A 24,522-nucleotide genomic window follows, 5' to 3' on the forward strand; every position below is an offset into this window, starting at 1 on the left:
GGAATTCCTCAGTCTCTGAGAGTTTCTGACACTGAAAATAATTAGTCTAATTTGGCAATATGTTATGAGGTTTCTCTAGACAAGCTCTCTGAACCGTGTTGCTATGTTATCTTCCTGTCCTGATATTTATTGCTCTTAATCTTTGAAAATTTGCTCAGCTGTGTACTCATTTGTTGGTGCATCCTCCTGTCTATGAGGAGGTAAATATATTTACATTGCACAGGACTTATGTAAGGCTGGACTTTTATCAGAGAATTTCTGTATTTTTGTTGTTGTAAATGAGTAATGTAAAATGGTTTCCCTTTAAACTACCTCATTGCCTCTCCCTGTATATTGAAGTAACATATCCTTCAGACACAAAACTGTTTCTTACTGGAGTTTCAGGCACCCCACAGGCTAATTGATCTGCTGTCATAATACTCAGGAATACTGAAAAGACATTCAAGGAGGAATCTATTTGTTCCACTGAGTTTAGTTGAATACAAATTCAGCTTCAGAAAAAGCTCTTTCCCAGCCTGATCTTTTCTGGAAACACATCCTTAATCTTCTCAAACAGCTTTAACAGGTGGCCTCAGCAGAGTGTCTGGATCACCACATTTGGGGGTTTTATAGGACCGAATAAAAGAATTTTGTTAAAAAATGCTGGATCCCTTGTACAGGAAGCCTGTGACGAGGACTCTCTCTTTCAGGAGGAGGCTGGGGATCCTGTCTGGGAGCTGGGGACCCTGTTGGGATGTCAGGGTTGAATCTATGACAGCACTGCACATACAGGAGACAGTACCTCATCATACTGGTAGCTTTTTAAATAAACACCTTCCTCACATTGAAATATAGAGCTTCTTTCTTTACAAACAAATCAAAGCCAGCCAGCCAACACAACCATAATGAGTAAAAAGCCAGTTTCAGACCTTGAACTTTGCATATTTTCTCCCTAGAAATAGAAGCTAAGTAAAGCTGTGAACTAAAACTTCCACATTGGAAGTGTCAACCCTTACACACAAAATGAGGACAGCACTATGCTGTAGATATTAGTGTTTCACCACATGTCAGTCTGGTCTGTATAGATGGCCCTCCATTGTCTATGTCAGCCAGGGATGGTTAAAGACAAACATGGGAACATTGCTCAGATACTAAAAAGCTGGTATTACCAGACATTCTGTGTATTTTAGGATTCCCTGAGTTACCATCACAAATATTGCATTATCTATAAAATGCATGTCCCCATATTTCCCTGCTAGCAGTGGAAAGCCAGGCCTCTCCATCAAACTTTTGCAAAGCATCTTTAGTCTTTTGCATTTCACAGCATGAAGGCAGTAACTGCTGCAAAGTGCTGGTCAGGATCTGGTCTTCCCGCCCTCCCTGTGCCCAGAAAGTAAGCTGTGACTTATTCTCCCCTGATCTGCAGTTCTGCACCCCGAAGCCCAAAGGGAACATAACAACGTCTGCCTGGCCACCACGATTCAGGTGGAGTCATACCACCTCGGGTATCAGCTAGATACCTGCTACACTGCCTAGGTGTGCTAGAAATTATATCTCCTATTTCTGCAGTTAAAATATGTCAGATGGCCAGATCATGCTTTCCAAGGCACATAGGACACCTATCCCAAGTATGTTGGTCGAGTTAGGCCAGCTTGCCTGCATGCAGCTATGTGGCTGAAAACAGGCAGGGCATGGCACTGGATTTCTTCGTAGTTGTTCACCTGGCTGTCTCTCAGCTACTGAACAGACATCCCACAATAATAATCTCTTGAACAACATTCAGAGTCTCTTTGATGCATTTCAGAAGCTACGGGAAGTCTTCCTAAATTCACATAATGAGGCAGACATGCAGGAACCTTCTGTTCCATCCCAGCGGGGAACAATTGTTCTGTGGGCAGGTGATGTTCTTTTCCAGTATTTTTTTCCATGTGTCTTCAATAACAAAATGCTTTGGCTGAGATGGTGTGATTTTCCTCCCTGAAGAGAGTGTCCTAGTACTGGATAGACCAGATGTTGCAGTGTTTCCACAGTACAACAAGTACCCCCAAATATGTGGTAAGTTGGCGTGAATAAGGATATAGAGATGAGGGACACACAGGAGGATACTAGGGAAGCTGGTCCTTATGAATGAGGCTCAGTGCTGTTGAGCTGGCCCTGAGGAAGGGAGACCTGCTGGCACAGGACTGCATGGTCCCTTGGATGTCACCACCTGTGCAGAGAATGGGGCTTCTCAGACTTTCCTCCAAAAGTGAAGTCTGGAAGAGTCTAATGACTACTCTGTCTTGATAGGCTGAGCGTTGGAAATGGCAACCACACTTTGATTAATACTTTTCCATATTTTTGCCTCTGTTTCAAGTAATTGGCATCACAATAGTTGTAGATGAAAGGGACATTTGAAAAGGTGTTACTGGGACTTTAGGAGTTGAGGGTTTGCATCCAGGAGGTTACTAATGAGGGGAAGCAGCCCAGAAGACCATGGATTGACTGTTGCGTGCCCATTACATGAATTGCCTGTGTTTATAGCTCAGGAAGGAACAGTATTGGCAGAGTTAACTCAGTTTCACTTGGATGAACAGTAAGATACTCATAGCAGTGTCCATCTGCTAAGAGTGAGGGCATGAAACTGATTGATCTGAAATCCCACATTCAGCTTGCAAGATGCTCCAGGACCAGTGAGGTGAGTACCATGAACTAACCTTACTGAAACTTATGACAGATAAAATGTATGGAGGCCAATGACTATACAAGCCATTTTTAACAAAAATATTATTTAGGTGATACATGGTCCATGCAGAGGAAAAAAAGATATATTTTAGGGTTCCATATAGTTAAGGGATGAAAGTGCAGACCCAAGAATACTGGAAGTCCAGGAGGGATTGATACAGGGTGCATACAGGGTGCATGTGCAATGGTGGCAATATTTTTGTTGGCAGTCATTCCAAAGGAACTTGGCATTACCCTGTTTTCCAGCCTTAATTCTATGAAAGGAGTACAAAAAGAAAGGATTCTTTTTGCTAGTGATTAGGGAGGAAACCAGCTGTTTGCATCTGAGTTAGTCTGATAATCTAATTTAACCAAATTATGTATATTGAAACGCTGTGGAATTTGAGATAAGCAAATCCGTCACAGGTCCTGCAGTCAAGGAAAAGAGGTCTTGTGTTTGATGTGCTTGGAAAGATACATGTGCAATTTTTAGCAGTGTAACTTGCCAGGCAATTGAACACCAGTCCAGATTCAGCCCATGAAAGAGGCTTTAGATCAGCCTTTGGAGATGTAGACCTATCTATGAGGAGTACACAGCTGGCATGAACCCAGACCTTGCAGCTGATCACAAATGCTCTCTGTGACATCCCTGTGCCAGAGCTTTGGTACCGAAGCTCTCTGACCTGCCACCCCCCCCCATGGACACACCCCTTGCTCCCACTTTTCCACTGAGACAATTAAATGGGTCACCTTTAGTGGGCACGAGCCTTGGACCTGGCCCTCCCCAGCCATCACTGCCCTGCTACGGTGCCACAAACAGCAGCATCACTGGCTGGGCCAAAGGATGCAAAGCCTACAGAGTTGCTTTGCGAATGCAAAGCCTTGGGAGTCGCCCCTTCCATTTGCCCACTGCATCACCGCCCGCGGGTGTGACGTCATCCACCGCACGGTCCAGGGTGGCATTGCGTCACGCTCCGGGACAGAGACCCTGGTGCAGTGGGGACACCTGCTGGGCCAACGGGAGCATCACCGGGGCCTTGTCCCGGCAGTGTGACAGCCAGAAGGTCTCTGGATTTCTGTCTCGGCCTCTCCCTGGCTCATCCATGGGATGTGGAGAATAATGTTACTCACCAGAGTTACCCATGGTTAACCTGTAGTTAATCTAACCCATAGTTACTTCATTTTTTTCAGTCATTAGTATCTGAAGTAATTAAAGATCCTTAGGGTATGGAAATACTAAGTATTGTGTGTGTTTTTATGGAAGAGAGGTGGTGACATGATTTTGCTGCATCTGTGCTGCAAGTACGTGTGTCATTCCAAAATGAGTGTTAGCAGAGCTTTCACATCCCACCCAATCATCAGGTAAATTGTGTCAGGTAAGCACCTAAATCCAGTTCTGGACATCCAGTTCTCGGCAGAGAGGAGCAGGATGGGAAAGAGAGTGACTTCTCTTGCTGAGAACAGGCTCCATGCGAGAGCTCAGTCTGTCAGAGGTGCTGTGCCAGAGCTGCCTCCCAGCTGCCCACCACATTTTGGGCTGAGGCTTTGCTAGAGCTGAACAGACAGCTTGGGTTGAGGAGCTCAGATGGGGACCTGGGATCTCCAAACACTTTTCAACTTGCCTCTGCGAGGGGTTACAGCTGGGGGTGCCTGGCAAAACCAAGGGTGCCACATAGACCAGTGAGGCTTCTGATATCTTAAGGACATTAACATGTAAGTCTCTCTCACACACAAGGTTGGTCTGAAATTGGCCCTGAGGAATATGTGTTGCTTGACAGGGTGGCTGCTGATGCTGGGGTTGGCTCAGGCCTCCTGGCTGCTGTCATCTCCCAGCAATGTAAATCTTCCTGAGTCCATTTTAATTTCCATTTTTTTCATCTTCCTGACTTCATTTTCTGCAAAATATTTCCCTTCCTTATACACGTACCCAGGAGCCTAAGCACTGCCCATGCTTTTGTTGAACCTTTCCGTAAGTCTGCACTCTCCCTTCTCTCAGCTGCTCAAACGGCTACATTTGAGGAACTTACATACTGTCTTTCTCCTGCTGTGTGAACCAGATAGCCATTCCAGGCATGAAGGTCTACATGAGTGATATTAGAAATACTGAGCCAGCCATGTGTGATGTCAGGCATCAAATGGAAGCCTAGCCTTTTTCCTCAAACCCTCTGCTTTTCTGCAGCCATCTTCTCTTCCCAGCTTCTCAGGTAAAAGTCTGAAAACTCTTAAATGAAAGCTGCTGTCACTTCAGTTGTTGGACACAATGGGATATCTATGACAGAGTATTATCTGCCAGAATATCACCATGGAACATGGTAAAACTCTGCACCCTCACAGCACCAGCAGATCTGATGGGTTACTGATGAGCCAGCTTCTATTGTAGCTCATGAGATAAAAGTTATCCCTATCACAGGAAAGCAGAGTCCAGGACAAATTATTAAATTCAGATGTAAAGATTCTAGTCAAGATATTATCAAGTTCAGTAAAAGAAGTCAAATAGTTATGAAATATAAATACTTTTCCAGTAATATGAGAAGGGGATCAAGTTATTCTATATTCAAAAAAGAGAAAGAAAAGCATACCAGTGAAACTGCATGCCGACTTATGGGAAATGATCTTTTAAAAAAGAGAAGTTTCTGATGAACAATATGAAGTTGAATGGTATGCAGTAAGCAATACTAGTTTCAACACAAGGCTTTTCTGGAGCAAATTGAATGTCTTAAGAAACATCCCCATGTTACAACAACCCCCTGCAGTGCAACAGGCTGGGCACAGAGTGGCTGGAGAGCAGCCAGGCAGAAAGGGACCTGGGAGTTTGGACTGACAGGAAGCTGAACGTGAGCCAGCAGTGTGCCCAGGTGGCCAAGAAGGCCAATGGCATCCTGGCCAGTGATTCACTCCCATCCTGGAAGTGATTCTTCCCCTGTACTCAGTGCTGGTAAGGCCACACCTGGAGTACTGTGTCCAGGTCTGGGCCCCTCAATTCAGGAAGGATATTGAGGTGCTGGAGCAGGTCCAGAGAAGAGCAACAAGGCTGGTGAAGGGACTCGAGCACAAGTCTTATGAGGAGAGGCTGAGGGAGCTGGGGTTCTTTAGCCTGGAGAAGAGGAGGCTCAGGGGAGACCTCATCACTCTCTACAAGGAGGTTCTCATCATTTGAAAGGAGGTTGTAGCCAGGTGGGAGTTGGTCTCTTCTCCCAGGCAGCTCTCAGTAAGACAAGAGGGCATGGTCTTAAGCTCTGCCAGGGGAGGTTTAGGTTAGATATTTGGAAGAAATTCTTTACAGAGAGGGTAATCAGGCATTGGAATGGGCTGCCCAGGGAGGTGGTGGATTCTCCGTCCCTGGAGGATTTTAAGATGAGACTGGTTGTGACACTTAGTGCCATGGTCTAGTAACCATGATTCTATGATGATCCAGCTTTAAGTTGAAAGATAAAATTTTAAAATGTTTGACCTCTATTAATAAGTTTAAAATATATTTAGAACAGTACCAAATGCAAAAAAAAAAAAGCCTCCTTGGAATAAAAGATTTTCCAGAAAATCTATGTGAGTAGGTAGAAGCATGAGCAGACCCTTTGGAGTTATAGTAGTAGGACAGCCCTCCCTTCCTCCCTGTCCTCAGTTACTGGCAATGGAAGAGGGACTGTATTTGCTAAGTTACAGGTGGTCTTGACCCTTCACTGTTTAGGAAGAAACCTCAAATACCACTGAGGGCACAATAACTTATTTCTAGCACAGAGCCTCAGTGCAGGGGACTGCTGGGAAATGTGGCTCTTGGACACTCACTTGGTAGACCTAAGCTGAAGAAAAACCTGCTGTAAAGTTTGTTTTCTCCTAGAGAAAAGAAAGAGACAGGAGAGGAGAAGCTGGTTGTTTCCCTCTAGAAAGAGAAAATACCTGTCTTTTGGCCTGGTTCGGTTAGAGTGGGTGTAGCTTGCTGACATGTTCAGCCAAGGATTTTCCACGAGGCCATGCTCCTGCCTTCAGTCTGTTCCTGCCAGATACAGAGACAGCACGGGCAGATGAGCTGTCCCATGTGGGGGAAAAGGTCTTACCGTGTTCAGCCACTCTGCAGTGATGGGAGACAGTACAGCTGGGCCAAAGGCAGGATGGTTCTTCCTACAACACTAGTGAAGCCAGTGTCGTCTGTGTTGCTGCTGCATGCAGTGACCTCCAAAGTATCTGTAAGAAGAAGGAAGAAATTTATGTTAGATTAAGGCATCGATGATATACAACAGACACCCAGGAGGTCAATGACTCAGATGGGGTGGGTTGGGATATAACACAAACAGGGAATGTCTTGTGCTCACAACCTTGCAGTGAAAAATGGTAAGAATTAGAATGAGGACATTTTAGACTGTGGTTAAAGAGTATAGCACTGCACACTGAAGATGGCATATTCCCATTCGTTTTCAGACAGTTGTGTTATTACTGTTTGTCTCACGGTTATTTTATGATAGGTAGCTATTTTACGGTTTGGAATCAATGGCTTGTCTTTTTGCAAGTGCTCGTACAGCCACGTGTCACATAACCAAATCCATTCATTAAGTAATTCAGTGTTGATAAAATAACCTTGATATTATTGAAATCTTTGCAGGCAGACAGCTAGCCAGCTGCTAACAACTGTCTACAGGTATGTATGCTGAACTCAAAGCTGGATTGCAGCTGTTTGGCATTAGCTGAACCACGGTATCCCTAAGGGTTGCCTTATTTTCAGAGCAACACAATGTAGGAAGGTTTACTGTGCACAGTTGGATGGCCTGGAACACTTCTGACAGTCCTGGCACACGGGATACCTGATTCCAGCATTTTCCAGTGTTTCCCACAGGTAACCAGAGTGAACATCTGTACGGCATCTGCCCCTGGTTGGCCCACATTCTGTCAAAAAATCTTTAGGGAAGTGACAGACATCTGTCTTCAGGGTGATAGCTCTCATGTTCTCCCTTTGCTTTGTGTTGATCCTGATGTCCATTTGTCATGGGTGAGGTGTGATTACTCTTTCATTACTGGCCTTTAATAATTTTTTCTGCTTGTAGAGGATAGAGAAGAATTCTTTTGTGTCACCTCTGTGCAGCTAATGCTTAGAAAATGGGAGAGTACACTGTACATCAGTGCCTGGAAAAGTCCAAGAAAGCAATCCTGGAGCATGCACACTACCTACTGTAGTGTATTTCAAAAACAAATTCAGAGGATCTGAAACTAGGCCTTTTTTTTGTTTTCTTCAGTTGAAGATTCATGTGTTTTCCATGGGCATCTCAGTATTTAACTTAGATGCCTAAAGTAAGTATGTGATTACAGCCTTCACTTGCTGCATTAGGACAAGATAAGTTGGATATTTTTGTCAGCCTTATAGGTTTCTATTTCCTCTTGGTAAACTACTTGGTTCAGTAGGTACTACCTTATATTAGCATATTCCCAGTTAAAACTGGTTATGGTAAAAATCTAATTTTCTTCTCCCCCCCCTTCTAATTATAGTCTCTGAGACTTGCTTATGGGTTACTTCAGTGATGACAGATGCCTTTTACTAATATTATTCCTTTTAAAATTAATAAGTGCAAAGTTTGTAAACAAAAATCACAAGTTTCCTTATAGGGTTTAGCTTTCACATGCTAGAGGGGAACCCTGGGCCCCTGTCTGTGCCATGCTTCTCATCCTCAAATTAGGCCACCTTGTTGCAGTATCCTTCAGAACTATAATTTTATATAGCCTTGTAATGTTAATTATTATTTTCATCATCATCAGTACAGCAACTGCCACTTATGTACTTGGAGGAGGATCGGCATCTCAAGGCTATTCTCCAGGCTTAATCCTGCGGAGACAACCAGGCTTGTCACTAGCACATCCAGGCCAAGGCCTGATCCTGTGGTGTGATTTCTTTTCATAGTGCCTGGTAGATTATTTTCAGTCATGAATTTGTCTAATTATTCTTTGAATCATGTAGGCTTTTGAAACCCATGGCATCTTGCAATTAGTTCCACAGCTCAATTATGCAGTGCATAGAAAAGTGTCTCTTTTGTTTGCCACCTGAGAATTTGATTTTATGCCTTCTAGATCTCATATGATGCGAAACAGCCCACAACCATTCCCCATTTGTCTTTCCCATAAACTGTGTTTCACAGGCTAAAAGTCTGAGCACTCCTACTGCAGAAACCATCCCATTGCTTCTTCACCATGTTAAATTTCACATTCACAGCTTTTCTAGATCTGCTCTGCCAAAGGGATGCACCATGGATTTATGGTTGCTTATTGGTATTTCCTATTTTGTTCTCCTGTCCTTTCCTAATAATGCCTTTTCATTTAAATAATGTATCACCTGGACTTCTTTGCATCACAGAGAGAGGAGGATGTTTGAGTCGCACCTTGCTAAGTCTCATGCTACCCAAAGATTTAGGAAGAGCTGTGAGAATAGGCGCTAGAGAAGTGGTATCCTCAACACATGGTCCAGTGCTGCATCAGAGCCAAGGAACTCAAACACAAGCACAGAAAGGATTGTCCCTCACTGGGTGGCTGTGATTAATATCTGCTTGCACACTGTGTGAATACATACTTGGCAGAGGGATGGTAATAGTGTCCTGCTGCCTACCTGAAACTACTGCTGTGGTGCTTTCCAAGCAGTTCCATTGCAGCACAGGGACTTTCATAGTCATTTAGAGGCGCTGAATCTTTTGTACAATGTTTGTGAAACCAGAGAGAATGTTTTCACCAACAGCAAATACAAATGGTCCTTCCAAAGAACTATGATTGAACCCCACATTTCTAGTTAATCCACTGCAATACATTCAGTTTCACTCTTGATCTCTTGCCTTTATAATGTGTTTGACTCTGTGCTCTATCCTGACTGGATAGATAGATTTAGGCTGTGAGTTTGTGGTACTAGTAATGCAGTCTATTTATTAATAAAATGAGGTTCTTCTGGGCTATTGCCCTTAGCCTTTCTGTGTGTCTCCTTAAAAGAGTTCCTATTCTTGAAATTCTTTCCAGAGTAATCTAAACCCCAGCTGCTGGTTGCCAGACCATGTTCATTGCACAGGACACTCACATTGCTCCTGAGCAGATTATGTTGTGAATGCTAAAAATTCACGTGTGTCCTAGTTAGAACAGCTGGGACCAGTTCATCACTGTATGGGTGTAACCCAAAACTGTGTATTCTATAGCCTTCCATGCCATTTCCCAGAAACTAGTATCAATAGACTATTTACACCTTCTGCCCAGAGCAGCCTGACTCCTCAGGCTATAAACTAGGTGTTAAGAGGCCTGCGAGATAGGAGGGTTTCTCCCTGTCCTCACACTCTTTTGTGGAACTCCCTGCCCTGAGGGAAGTACTGAGCATTCCTGCCTGAACTGGAGAATATATAATCTTGGAGTCTTGGAACTTTTGGAACCACTCGTGGGATCCAGAGGAACACTGCAGATCACCACTCTCAATCAGACTGCAACCATCACTCTCAACCAGACTGCAACCATCACTCTCAACCGGACTGCAATCGCCACTCTTGACCAGACTGCAACAGCACTCTCACCAACAGGTTTTCCCCTCTCCTTTTACTTTGGACTCAGGGGGCCCAACGAACACCACTCTGTTCATGCCCCAGGGTGCTGGGTTATACATTTGGGGTTTGTGGGTTAAAACCAATTGTTTGTCTGTATAATCGTACTTACTGTATTATTTTATTAAATTGTTATTCTGATTTATAATCTCTCTTTTGAGTTGAGTTCATTTCCCCTTCTGGTTTACCTTTAAGCCAGCACAACGTGGATTAGGGGAAGCCTGAGCACAGTCACGGAGGAGAACTCTGTGGCCTTTCAGTTGCTCCAGAGCAGCCGCACTCCACCCACTGCTGATGCCAGCCCAGCTGCTGACCACTACTTGCCACCACCGCCTGTGGTAACAGGATCTTCTCTCCTTCAGCATCCAGTACTAAGAGAGGGAAATGGAAGCATTTTTCTTGCACCCCCACAACCCTTGCATGGGGAAAGAAGAGAGGAGCACCACCACGCCACTACACAATTTTCACCCTGCAGTTCGATTTGCAGCACTTCTGTTGCCACTGCTGCCTGAACCTCCACCAATGCCACCACCTAACCATGTCAAGTGGCAGGAGGCAAGAAGTGCACTCTGATACAATGCAACTAACCCTTTTCCTGTAGAGTGGTGGAAAGGAATAACATGATTTGGTGACAGGTGAAAGAAAAATGGAAAAAAAGGGACAAAGAAGAAAATGAAAACAGTTTGAGAGCAGAAGGAACTGCATGCAAGAGAAATATTACAGAGAGAGGAAACGAAAGGTGAATGGGGTTTGTGTGTGTAAAAAATTGAGGCATTAACTGGACAGACAGGAGACGTAGTAGCTGAGAAGGGCAGTGATACACATAACAAAACAAGGCTGACCCAAATAGCCCTTGGGAACAGAGAGGAAAATTTGGGAATGGTGGGAGCTATTTCTTCAGGTCACAATTTATGGGGCTTGCTGTACTAAGGTATTGGGTGCAGCAGTAGTTGCAGTCCTTGTCTCTTTTCAAAAACAGTGAGAGGTGAAACTTCAGAAGTTGGTGGTGGCAATTCTCACACTGTTGATGTTGGTGTTGGAGGGCTGCAGCCATAGTGGTGCTGGTTCTTCTACTCGTTTCTGCCTCCCTTTACTTGGGTATTAGAGGAGAAGAAAATACAGAAGAAGCTAGGAGCAGAGCTTCTTGTTCATTGAGAGTACCTGGCTTGCAGGGCAATAAAAGAGGGTGAAGCCAGTACTACAGCTGGCCACTATCACAGATGGACCTTCAGTCTATCCCAATAAGCTCTTCTCAGAGCCATCAGTGCCTCTCCCAGCTCCAAGGAGTTTGGCCACCTTAGTCAAGCTCAGCCTCTTCACTGGTAAAAGCTGTTGCAAAGGAAATGAAGAGAGAGCCTCCTTCCTTCTGGAGCTGCTTTTATGTTAACGCTCTTTGGTTTGCAGCTGTTGTCTGCACCTCCTCTCAGACCTTCTCCTTCTGACCTGGACCTTGACACCCTGGCTTAGCCTCAGACGTGATTCAACATCACAGACCTCCTGGCTGATCAGTGGCCTGAGGCTGACTCTGATCACCGCCTCCAGACCTGCTCCTGATCCGGACTCATCATCTCAAATTCCTGACACCTCATCGATGAGGCAGTATTGTTGTCATCCTCAGCTCCTGGCCTCCATGCCTTCCCTGGTGGAGCAGCCTGCCTGTCCTGCCCCCAACACTGTTTCTCTCACCTTACAGAGCTCTGCATTTGAAATGCAGAAACTGTTAGATGTGGCAAAGTATATTTCCATATCAACTGAGCTTGGACAGGAAAGAGGGGTTTTATCCTGAAGATATGTATATGTTCAAAATTTTAAAAATATTTTATCCTGCCATAGACAGCAGAATTTTCAGAATAGTTATTTTGGTGATAAATTTAAAGCAAGCAACAGCTCAGGACTTACAACACTTTTGGGAGACCACGGCTCATGTTTTTCTGCCAGTGCATGATTAGTCAGGTCTACAAAATGCAGTAGTGCCAATGAATTATACTAAAGAAATCCTACACTGTATTAGCCATAGTTTGAGACAACTGGGTTGAGCGATAACAGGAGAGTTCAAGTCAAACATGGGCGTGGCAGATAATCAGTAGCTCTAGTCTGTACTAGGAGCTATATGTCCAAATGGTTTCCCAGTGTGAAAACTCTTTAACCTAGTTTTGGTAGTTTTGTTCATCTTTAATATCAGCACATGACATACTGCTGAAATATAACTCCTTTTTACTGGCCATAGCTAAGTGGTGCGTCTCTGGATCAGAACCTGGAGATGCTGTTTGAAGTGGAAGTAACTAGGGATTGGTTCACAAGTATGAAGTGGTAAGTGACTTCTAGGAAAGATATGGAACTGGAATACAGTCCATAAGGAAGGACAGGAGAAGGCTGCATAGGAGCTGAACTGATTTATCAATGGCCAATTTGTTTTTGCCACCAATCTCTCCACTTCTGCTCTGGGTGTTACATAAGCGATGTAGGTTAGTTTAAAGAAGAGACTGGTCGTTGGAAATGACCAGTTTTGACTGAAAATATATCTACAACTGTGATAGAATTAATTTCATTTTAATCAGGATTCCCAGAGGACTCTTATCTAAACTAAGCATAACATTTTTCTAAAATCAATGGAGATAAATGGTTGAAATGCCCATATCCATGCTGACAGCTAGCCTACACCAGGCACTTCAGTGATTTAAAATACATCTGATTTAGTTTGTGATCAGGTGAAGCATTTCCTTGCAATCCACTTGTCTTTCTCGCTCATTTTCTAATCCCTTTCTAATCTTTCCACTTCTGTATAATTGGACAGCTCTCCATCTTCACGTGTTTTAACCTCTCCTGGCACAAGAACTGTCTGTAAGGAAATGCCTGCCACCGAGGAAAGCCATTCTACCATCTCTGCCTTGGTGAGTTTGTGGGGGTTTTTTTGGTTGGTTGGTTTTGGATATTTGTTTTGGTTTTGTTTGTCCAAATTTTATGCAAAGAGAGATTATGTCTAGCAACCATTTTCAGCAATTATCGATAATTGTTACATCAGTCCTGGAGTCTTGGTCTCAGCTTTTTAGTTTTCTCTATTGTTTTTTCCCCAACTTATTTTTCCTTTGCTGTTGTACATGGGATGTACCTATCAAGATCTACATATTATCATATTTACTTTGTAACTAAATTGTTTGATTCTATAAGCATTGTGGGACAAAACAGAACATGCAGCAAGCAAAGCAAACCTGTGTTGTAGGATATTGTACTATATTAGTCAGTGGGAGGAAGTGGTGCTTTTGGAAATACCGGCTCATTTTAGCAGGAAGCAAATGGGCAGGAATTTCAGTGATTCAGCTTTCAGTCAGGGAGGGACGACCAGGAAGAATCTGGATCAGGAAGAAGCCAGAAAAGGAATGGAGAGTATGAGGAATATGAAAGGGAAGATGGTTCTGGGGCATATAATATGTAATGCTGAGGATAAATGTGGTATTTCTCTGCTACGCTGTGTCCAATCCATTGCTACAGAGCAGAGAAGCCAGTCTGTGTTTCGGACAAGACTTGAGGTTAGCCTCTGGCATCTTCATTTACGCTTCTAAGTAATGTTCACTTTTTCCAAAGTGATGGGCCATTTGCAGTTCTCACTGCCTGCAAGGGAATAATGAATGGCTCAGGCCATGAATTGCAAATGCCAAGCACTGAGCAGCTCCCTCCAGACAATGCATTAACTTCAGACTTTAGGCTCCCAGTGTCAAAAACTTAGAACTCAAAATGCAGATGTAAAAGAATGCTAATGGACAGTGAAAATTCTGACTTAATTAGATGGCTTTAATTAAACCAGTAGTAACCTGTACGTGGATACCCTTAAATGTGAGCAACAATGGCTCTTTGAGCTTAAACTGAATAGGAGCCAGTATAAACTAAACTGAAATGCCACACAAACTGACCACACTAGGTCTTACCATGGGTTTAAGTCAGTAAAAGATTAAACAACTACCATTTCTTATTTGGAGGAGCCTTCCAAAGGTAGCTGAAGGGAGTGGGAATCAAATATACACAATTTGTTAACTCACTTTTTCACTTTACAGTTAAAGTTTGGGGCACTTGTATATTTTGGAAAATATTTTATGCAATCGCTGGTTAATAACACTCATATATATCTCTGTGAGAACAAAGACATTAAGAAATTCACTGTATTTCTTAAAGATAATTTTAAAATACTGGTAAATGAGCTACTTATCCACCTGGAGCCATTTCAGGTTCACGAGTATGAATGAACCTGCCCTTTTTGTAGAGAACCTTTATAATAATGCAGATCATGTGTAAGGTCAGAACCTCAGCTAGTAGCAGTCACTGTGCCTGTATTGAAATGAAGGATATCTACAGCTATAGAGAATCTGTTCTTTCATTTGAAAATCTAAAACCCCAGTTCTCAAGGTATTATAATTCTATTTGTATTCTTTCTTCGTAAAAATGTTATTAAAAAATGGTCAAAATAATTACTGTGTTCACATTATCCAGTTTTGATATTTATTATGTGCTGGCATGAAATCACACGAATTTTAAAAGGATTATAAAGAATGCTATCAACCAAGTGTTACAGAACTATAAATTATTAGAATATTTTGGGAAATTTTTATAAGTCACAGTTGAGGGGTTTGAACTGGATCTGCATTGAATAACATTAAAAATACTTTTAAGGAATAGAAAATGATACAACTAGAAGTAATGTGGGTGGAATTCTAGCAGGTGTAAGTCGGGGCAAGATATCAGTTTAGTAAAGGAATTCAGCTCATGTGAGGTGACGTGGCACCTCCGCGTTCCCTACGCCAGGTCTCCCATGCCGGCTCCCAGCGCTGCAAACAGGGGCCACTGAAGGCCCCTGCCCGTCTGCGGCGGGGACACGGGGCCCTTGGCAGGAGCAAGGGAGCAGGTCGGAGATAAGCCTTCCAGGCTTTTGAAGCCCATGCCTAACTTGGAGAACAAAAGAGAGATTCAAAAGGAGGTGTTAATGCTAACAGCGAACATCTACATGATAATTGACTGCTTACAACTTTCACTGAAACAGAGAGATCAAGACCCTTTTTCACCTAAAGTGTCTGAAGCTTACTTTCTCTGCCCTGTGAAAGTGCCAGAGGCGACCTGAAAAAAAGACCGGTTTCTGTCACTTTCCATTAAAACAAACACAGCGGGCAGCAGGGTTTGCAGGATTCATTTGGACAAAGAGAACAAATAAGAGCGAGCCTGACTAAGACGTGGTCCGGTGACACAGTAAAGCTGCTGTAAGTATCTATTTAATAAAGCTACATCCATATGACATACAAAGCCGAGCTAGTATCAACTCCCTTGCTCTAATTCACTCAAAGCATTTTGGAGGGTATCTTCTCTCCATGGACTTTATGCTGGATCATGTATTGTGTCCTCCCTAGGCCAGCATAAAACATAAATCCAGTATAAACATTGCATTGTATCCTGTGGCAAGTTAAACAACAAAAAAAATCAATTGCGGCTCCCTCTGTTCTGGAGTGAATTTGTCCTGTCAGCTCATCTGGTAGGAAGGAAAACGGCAGCACAGGCTGGAGGGTATCATGAAAAGAATTCCTGAGCTGACGTGCTCAGCCACACGGTATCAAGAAATAAGATTTAATTAATAAGGTTATTAAATAATTGCTAGTAGGCTTTAAAAAATGTCTGGTTTGAGACAAGTGAATGAAATTCACATTTGTTTTAACAGTGACGGTACTTTAAATAGGGTGCCTCAGGAAACAGTGTGATCAATATTACAAGATGACATGGTCTGTGATGTGTGAGAACCATGTTCTTGAGCAACATATTTCTTATGCTGGAATTATATTCAGAAATCTCCCTTAAAAACATTTTTTCTTGTGTTGCTGCACACCCTGGTGACATCTTCTCATGGTGACAGTTTCTCAACAATGGCACGTCTCCTGCAGGCTAGGAGACCACCTCCCACTGCTCTCGCTCCAGTGAAAGGCTCCAGGCACTCCCAGCAGCCTGAGGAGTGCAGAACTCAATCCTCCTTCTGAAGCTTTATTTGGAAGCTGTCCTAGAATGAAATAGGTAAGAACACAAAAGAAATTGGAATAGGTATTGTGAAATAATCTAATCTGTGGAAGCATTTATTGTAAAATCAGAATGGGGGGGGGGGCTTTTTCCCCTTAGTCTAGCATATTCAGTTTCCAAAACCTGCATTCTCTACATACACCACGTTCCACTATTTGATCACTCGCCTTACCAACTTACTTGGTGAAGACAATACGATGTATGTCTCAGCATGTCTCTTTTGCACTGACTTTCCAAAGATGGCACAGTGGTTAGTGTTACTTTGTCTGCAGTAACGTTAACATCCCGTGAACTACTCTAGGAGTAGAAAAGATAGAACATTTGGTAATAATACGGTCAAAGCCAACAGGAGAGGTAAAACAGAAGGCTTAGATGGACTGAAAGGCATAAGAGAAAAATAAGATGAAATAAAAACAGGATTAGCGAGAAAAGTTTTCACATTGGATGTAAAACCCAAGGGCTTCTTAATGTTTTAGACCAAGAGACCATTACTGACCCTCAAGACTGTAGTGACCACAGACACAGCTACTATCAGCATTTTTCAGTTGTAGGGCAATGACAAGACAAGTGATGCAGAGTTTGTATATTTATGTGCATCACATACAGATAACTTCCCAGAATGTGAAAAAAGTTAAATGTTAAACAGCCTCTGCTGAAATATCTTCCAGCAGTGCTCTCTGTATCACAACGCATGCTTCTTTGTGTATTTTTATTTTTACTTTTCCTTCGGGTTTTTTTTGAATGTACCAAAGTCTTCTGCTAAAATATGTTAGAGAAGTTTTCTTCTTTCAAACATTACTGACAATGAATGCTATTAAAATAAAAGCTTATTTTAAAAAAATCCTTTCTTCCCCTCTGATGTAGCCAGTCATCATTTTGAAAGACTATTTTGAAATTGTATTGAAGCAATGGACAATGTGAATAATGAGTATGTAATGATCAGTGGAATACACTTTACCTCAGGCTCAGTCCTTGCTGTGCCCCTGCCAGAGTGTGGTTCTTGACTGCTGGTGGATTTTGTAACCTCTGCATTTCTTTCTCTGCAAATGCTTTGTTACTTTTTATCTCAAGAATATTTTCTTTAGTTGCTGCAAGCTGATGAAACAGTAAAGCTCTGGGAGAGAAATACTATATTTAATTGATGTGGATGCCCTCTTCCGTATTCTAACAGGTCCATAGAGTACAACCAGCTTTGATGCCCAGTTCCAGGGTCCACCTAGACCAGCTTCTGTGTCTGTTAGAGGCCAGAAGAGGAAGGTTAGGGAAAATATGTGAGAATATTGCAAACATCGAGAATTACTTCCCTAGATATATTCTTCCTTCCTTTCCTAGCCCTTGGCTTATGCCCTTTCTGAGCCCAAGGTTTTCATGTGCAACAGTTATTGGTGGATTTTTTTTCTTCCAGTCATGTCTAATCATTTTGAATGGTGTGCTCTGTAATGCCTGTAAATGTACTAGGGTACATTTTTCCATTTTGGGACCCACAATTTCGCTGGAAAATGAGTTCCACAGAGGAATTATGATTCATCAGGAAAAAAAAAAAAAGCATGTCTTTTTGGTCATTTAGTTTTCTGCTTTATAGCTTCATCTGCTTCTCTGTCATTCTTAGATTATGAAAACTAAGACATAATAATTTCTTATCTCCCTTCTTTGTACTATCGCAGTTTTATAAATCTTTATCATATTCATCCTCAACCATCTGTTTTTTTCAAGCTGAAGAGTCTTAGCCTATTTAATCGCTTCTCATAGAGAAGCTGTTCCATATTTTTACTCATCCCAGTTGCCCTTCTTTGTATCATTGCTATATTCATTTAGAGATGGTAAGACTAGAAATGCACGGTATTCAAGATTCCTGGAGGCACAATGGACTTGCATTCAGCAGAATGCTCTCTTCTGTTTTGCTTTCTATCCCTTCCACAGTGATTCCTAACACCCTATTTCCCTTTTTGACTGCAGCTGTGATTTCTACACACAGTGATTCTGCATTTTTTTAGCTCAAATAACTGCTTGAGAAACTATATTCTTGTAAATTATTTGCTTTTGTCTGTTTTTTAAAGTATTTTCAGGAATTTTGCCAGTGCTTGTCTGAGCACTTCTCAGACACAGGAACCTGATGACTACTGGGTAACATCTGAAGTTTAGTTGCTAATGGATGTGGAGTCATGTTTGCACTGCCATGCAAACTTTCCTGAAAGTATGCTAAAGACATTTAGGAATCAAATTAACTGAAGCAGGCTGACAGTTAATGCAACCTCTCAACAGCAGAGGTAAAGATATTAGGAAAAGACATTGGACAGAAAGCCTGTTCTTGCTGATCTGGGTGAAGAGCATAAGTACGCTGGAGGAAAAGTCCCAGCAGCATAAGTGGTGTGACTTAATATCCAGAATTTTAGGATTCATCAACAGGACTCAAAATGGTGGGATCATAAGATTGTTAGCATTTAAAATAATTGTCAGTTACCTGTGAGTTTTTGTGGTACTAGAAAGGAATTTTTTAAAAAAGTAAAGTGTCCTTGTTGTGTAGCAATTAATGTATCAATATCTCAATTGCTACTTCACTTGTCGTTCTCAAGAATTCTATAAAGAAAAGAAATTCTAACAAATAATTGAGAACAAAGATTACAGGGGTTTTTTTCACTCCTCTCTGTTCCAATGTAGACATTTCCTGTATTTTTAGAATAATGATTGTTAGAAGATCTACAGAAAATTAAGTAATCGAGTCTACACATCTTAGTCAAGCCATTTTGATCCACTTTTTCATTTTATTCATCTATTAAGGAAAGGCAATATTTACTTATATAACTCATGAGTACTGTGAGTGATAATTAATGCTTATAAGATGTAGTATGATTGAAATGAAGAGCTATACACTTCCAAAGGATTATTAATTTTATTATCATCGTTATTACTGTACTGAGCTATTGGAAATTACTAAAAGATAGCCAATTACTGTGGATTTTCTTGAGTTGACTTTGTAGGGTATTAAAACGAGTGTGTTACGCTGCAGAAAACTCATAATGAAGTTGTAAAAGTGAGATTATATCCCATGCCTTAAAATGGTAGTGTCCATCCTGGAAGCAAAAAAATCCAAATAATGAATAAATTCTGATTAAGACAAAAATGTGCTGATCTCTCTTTTCACTTATAGTTATAGTGACTCATTTACTGCTTGCTGAAAAATCCCCGTCTCTGTCTCCATGATTTTTGAGTCATATGCCAGAAATGTTTGTGATTTCTGGAAAAAAGGTTATGGCCAATGGGCAACTGGATTTCTGCAGTTTAACGAGAGCCCTCTTGTCAGGTGAGCTGCTGAATTGGATAGTTTGATAGCTCCTGCCACTGAGAATGTGAGCACAGGTCAGCTCTTGTGGTCCAAGTGATGAGCCACTTGTTAAGCTGTGGTGACCTCGTGGCTGCGACCCTCATACACCAGAGTGTGACTAACAGCAGCATCGCTGGATCAAGAGATGCCTGTCCCTAACGCTTTCAGCTCGGGGCTTTTATTCTCTGCTTCATAGGACATCTCCCTCAGTTAAACCAATCTGGCTACATGACTGTGCTTTACAGCACAGTATGCTGTGAAATGAATCCGATTAAAAATGGCACTAACACCATCATTTTGGAAAAGGTTTCCTTTGAAAAAATAGGTCATTTATAAAGCTGATTTAGAACATGGCTGTACCTCGAGATTGTCCCCATGAAGATATAAAATATCTTTGTTAATATCCACTCTAAATGGTTATTTGGATTAATATTCTTGAGTTTCCTATGAACACAGGTTGAATTATACTGTGAAGAAAATTAATTATTTCCACTGGCAATAAGGAATAATTTCTTACGCAGAATTTCTGCCTCCGACTTGACTGGATTTCTAGACATTCCAATTTAAGTTCTTGATGAGTAGAGAATAAAAGATTTCCCTATCCTAAACTGAAAGATTAATTACAGAACAAAGACTGTCTATGAAGAAAAATGTTATTCCTCACCCTTTACCAATGCTGAGAGAAAGTAATTAGTTAGGGGTCTAATCAAACTCCCAGCAGGATTTGTAGTGAAAGGTTAAACCATCGCTGTCCTTCCTGACACCTTGCTGTTCTGGGTGCTGGAAAGAGCAGGCAGGAGGAGTACAGCAGCTTGCTGTTCTGGGTGCTGGTTTAATTGCAACAATCCAAGAACCTAACAGGACACTCTCCTTATGACAGCAATCTCTGAAGTATTGGAAAGCATGATCTAGAGGATCATGGGATTTCACAACAGCTGACAAAATTGTGCAATTGTAGCAGTGCTGTGCAGGAAGAAATGCTGATGTGGATTCAGAGAGGTGGTGACTCTCAGAGGGCTCAACCAGTGCAAGTTTTTACTGCTTCATTTGGGACATGCTTTGTTGGGATATCAAGCCAATTCCACTGCTGGTGAGGCCACACCTGGAGTCCAGTTCTGGGTTTCTCGGTACAAGAGAAACATAGACACACCGGAGAGAGTCCAACAAAGGGCTGCAAAGATGATGAAGAGGCTGGAGTATCTCTCCTGTGAGGAAAGGCTGAGCGAGCTGGGACTGTTCAGCCTGGAGAAGAGAAGGCTCGGGGAATCTCATCAGTGTACACAGATACCTGAAGGGAAGGAGCAGAGAGAGTAGAGCTGGACTCTTCTTATGGTGCCCAGTGACAGGACCAGAGGCAATGGGCACAAACCGAAACACAGAAGGTTCCTTCCAAGCATCAGGAAACACCTTTTTATTGTGAGGGTGACCGAGCCCTGGCACAGGTTGCCCAGAGAGATTGAAAGCACCCACAAAGATCAGAGTCCAACTCTCTGCTCCTCACAGGAATACCTAAAACTAAACCATATGAGAAAGACTATAACTGAGATGTTCCTTGAACTCTGACAGGGTTGGTGCTGTGATCGTTTTGCTGGGGAGCCTGTTCCAGTGACCAATTACCCTCTCAGAAAACTTTTTCTTGATGTCAAATCTGAACTTCCCCTGATGCAGCTTCATTCCAATTTCTCAAGTCCTATCAGTCGTCATCAGAGAGAGGAGTCTCCATCCTTGGAGATGTTCAAAAGCCATCTAGACATGATCCTGGATAACCTGCTTTAGGTGGCCCTGCTTGAGCAGGAAGGTTGGACCAGGTACCTCCAGAGGTTCCTTCCAACCTTCACTGTTCTGTGATTCTGTGACTTATGATGTTGTTGACTGACCGGCCTACAGGTTCATGTTAAAAAAACCCACTGCAACAGGATGGATGTATTTAATATCATGTGAAGGACTTCACTGTATCACGTCTGTTGACCTATTTTTGTCATTTCACTCAGTATATTCATGGTTCCTCCTCCAGGGAGCTTGCCCATCGAAGTGTCCAACCAGACCCTTACTCAAACATATTTCAGTCACCAAACCACCTTCGTCGACCTCCCTGTGAGGATGCTCACCCTCGAAGCGAGGCGCGACGCCGGCACACGGCTCAGAGCTCGCCCCGCCACGCGGGACCGTCACGCCCTTCCCCTGCGGGAAGGGGCCGCCAGCTGGGACACCCTACCGGGGATAGGGGTCTCGGGGCTCGGTGTCGCGCTGGGGTCCGGCCTGGCCGAGCCCGCGGTACCTCCGCTGCGGGGGCCCGAGGCTCCGGGGCCCCCCCCGCCGCCCCCCGCGGCCACCGCCCCCGACGGGGCGGGGCCGGGCCCGCCCGACGCGTTTCGAACGGGCCAACGGGCGGCGCGGGGGGGGCGGGCGCGCGCAGGCCCCGCCCGGGACTTTAAAGCGCCATTTTGTGCTGGGCGCAGGACATCGATCGTCGCTCACACCCGGCGGGCGCCCGGCGGCGGCCGGAGCGTGCTCTCGGCGCTGCGTCCGCGCTGCCTTCTCGGCGTCTGTCCCGCCACCCCGTTCCTCTGCCTCCATGACCCGCAGTAGGAAGCAGGCGGCACTGGAGAGAGGAGCCGGGAAGATGAACCCAGAGGCGGGGAGCGCCGCGGCGGCGGCCGCGGGAGCCCGGGCGGCGGCGGCGGCGGCAGGGGCAGCTGGCGGCGAAACGGCGGCCGCCGCCTGGGGGCTGGAGGGGGAAGCGGAGAAAGTTGTGTACTCGCGCTCGCAGGTCTCCTTCGCTGGCACCAAGGCGCTGGGCGACGCCCTCAAGCTCTTCATGCCCAAGTCCACTGAGTTTATGAGCTCGGACTCGGAGCTGTGGAACTTCCTCTGCAGCCTCAAGCACGAGTTCTCCCCGGTCATCCTCCGCAGCAAGGACGTCTACGGATACTCCTCCTGCCGCGCCGTCGTCCCCGACCCGCCACCGCCCTCGGAGCGGCCCCGCCGCCGCGCCGGCAAGCGGCGCCTCCCGGCCGCCGACGCCAAGCGCCGGGCCGGGGCGGCGGGCGGCAGCGCCAAGCGGCGGCGGCGGCGGCGGCGCCGCAGGAGGGAGCGGGGCAGGCAGCGCTCGGCGGTCGGTGGCCCCCGCGCAGCGGGGCAGGAGGAGGAGGCGGAGGCGCCGGAGCCGCCGGGCGAGCAGGCGGACAGGGAGCGGGGCAGCCCGGCGGCGGCCGCCTGGGAGCCGTTCGGCGGCAGATCGCTGGAGGAGATTTGGAAGGCGGCCACCCCCCGCCTCACCACGTTCCCCACCATCCGTGTGCGGGGTAGCGTGTGGAGCCGCCGGAGCCTGGCGGCGGCGCGGCGGCGGGCGCAGCGGATCCTCGGCGTGGACCTGTCCCCCGTGGTGCGGGTGCGCCGCTTCCCCGTGGCGCCGTCCTGAGCCCGCGGGGTCCCGCTCCCCGCGCCTTACCTGGGCCGCGGTGCGGACAAAGAGACCGGTATCAGTCACCTGTTTACATTGCTTTTGTCTGGATCGTGTTCTGCTGCAGCACTTTATGGCCCGCTCGGGCGGCGCCGGGCCCCCCGCCGTATGGGGGGCGGCCTGCCGGGCCCCGGCCTCGCCCCGGGCTGGGACCGTCTGGCAGGTATCACGCATAGGGACCAAGTTCCACTTCCACTTTTTTTCTCTCCCATTGGGCTACCTCACTGGTCCAGAAGTCCACCCAAGAAGTTATTTTCCAAAGGAACTTACTTTCATGCTTGTATAATAAAGCACCATCTGAATTCTTGCTATTTTTTCCCTTCTCCCTCCCTTCCCCATTTCTGATGGATTATGTATGCTTTGTGGTGTTGCACTAGTATGTGCTCAGGGTATTTTGAATCCCAAGCATTCCCAAGTTTCAGTTTATTCTGATAAAGGATGCATAAAGAATGGAGGTTCAGGACTTGTGGCTGTTCTTGATGGTGCAAAAACTTTTTTTTTATTATAATTTCATGGGCTTAGTGATATATAAAGATGTATTGCGCAGTATAATTGTTACACTTTTGTATCTAAAGTCATTTTTAAAGTTTTCTAGTTGAACTAAGTATTTGTTTCTATGGAGCACCTAAAGATAGAATCATCCTGATATTTTATAACCCTGTTTACTTTAGGGAAGCTCATTTGGTCAACCTAAGTGAACTTAATAAAAGTTAAAGAACAAGTGGCTTTCAGTTCAATGAAACTGCACAGGGTTGGGTTCCTGGTGAAGTACACCACCACCGAGGCGCTTTATGTCAATGAGCTCTGCCTTTTTGAAGAATGTAACTGCTCATCAAAGCAATCTGTAGGTATCTGGAGGTGAACTATGATCCAGTGTTGGTGCTGACAGCCAGAAGTCAGGAGCTCGCATGACATAAATATCACACTGAAGTGCCTAGCTCTGCAAAAAGAGCTGAACTTGATACCTGATCACTTCATGACAAACTAGCACTTGTTGACCTGCAGTTGGAAGATGGTTAATGATGGATAATCATATTTAATATAATTATTTGCACATAATTATTTTTATAAACCTTTCATGGGTTTCGCAGTAGACTGGTGAAAATTCATGATGTAGCTTGATTATTGTGACTGAAAAATAACGTAGTCATTCTGTGTGCTAGGCAGTCACTTTTAAACTGATTTATTAAAGGCTTTTTTTTAGGTCTTATGCCTTGCAGTTGGTGTGTGAGGAGCAAGGGTGTGTGTGAAGGGAGAATGTGATATTTTCTTTTTACATTAACTTTTTTATGCTGCGAGAGGAGTAAAAACTGCTGGGTAATACAGAGTTTATGTCCCTAGTATCCTGGCAGACGGGACTAACAAGTTTTCATGGTGGAATGAACAACTTCACAACTTACTTATAGAATCATTTGGTGACTCTTAACATTTCTGATGTCTGTCAACTCCTTGTTGTCTACTGTCAA

At 44.2% G+C, this 24,522-nt stretch overlaps 1 protein-coding gene and 1 long non-coding RNA gene across 2 annotated transcripts; one reads left to right on the forward strand and one right to left on the reverse strand.

Moving 5' to 3' along the window:
- Positions 1-16,052: 16,052 nt before the first annotated feature.
- Positions 16,053-21,937, reverse strand: LOC135414954 (uncharacterized). The gene is made up of 4 exons (XR_010430916.1): positions 21,702-21,937; positions 17,230-17,505; positions 16,439-16,568; positions 16,053-16,254 (listed from the first exon to the last, which is right to left on the reverse strand). It is a non-coding gene; the product is annotated as an uncharacterized LOC135414954 (long non-coding RNA).
- A 79-nt stretch (positions 21,938-22,016) lies between these two features.
- Positions 22,017-23,777, forward strand: CCDC71L (coiled-coil domain containing 71 like). Its single transcript, XM_064656330.1, has one exon. It carries the CDS (start codon positions 22,169-22,171, stop codon positions 23,012-23,014), a length of 846 nt encoding a protein of 281 aa, XP_064512400.1. The 5' UTR covers positions 22,017-22,168; the 3' UTR covers positions 23,015-23,777.
- The last annotated feature ends 745 nt before the right edge of the window (positions 23,778-24,522 follow it).

This window comes from Pseudopipra pipra, chromosome 5 (assembly GCF_036250125.1).
Source record: "Pseudopipra pipra isolate bDixPip1 chromosome 5, bDixPip1.hap1, whole genome shotgun sequence".
NCBI classification, from domain to species: Eukaryota; Metazoa; Chordata; class Aves; order Passeriformes; family Pipridae; genus Pseudopipra; species Pseudopipra pipra.

What these genes read in the sequence shown, in the direction of transcription:
- CCDC71L (XM_064656330.1), top strand. Translation starts at nt 22,169, where the DNA reads ATGACCCGCAGTAGGAAGCAGGCGGCACTGGAGAGAGGAGCCGGGAAG.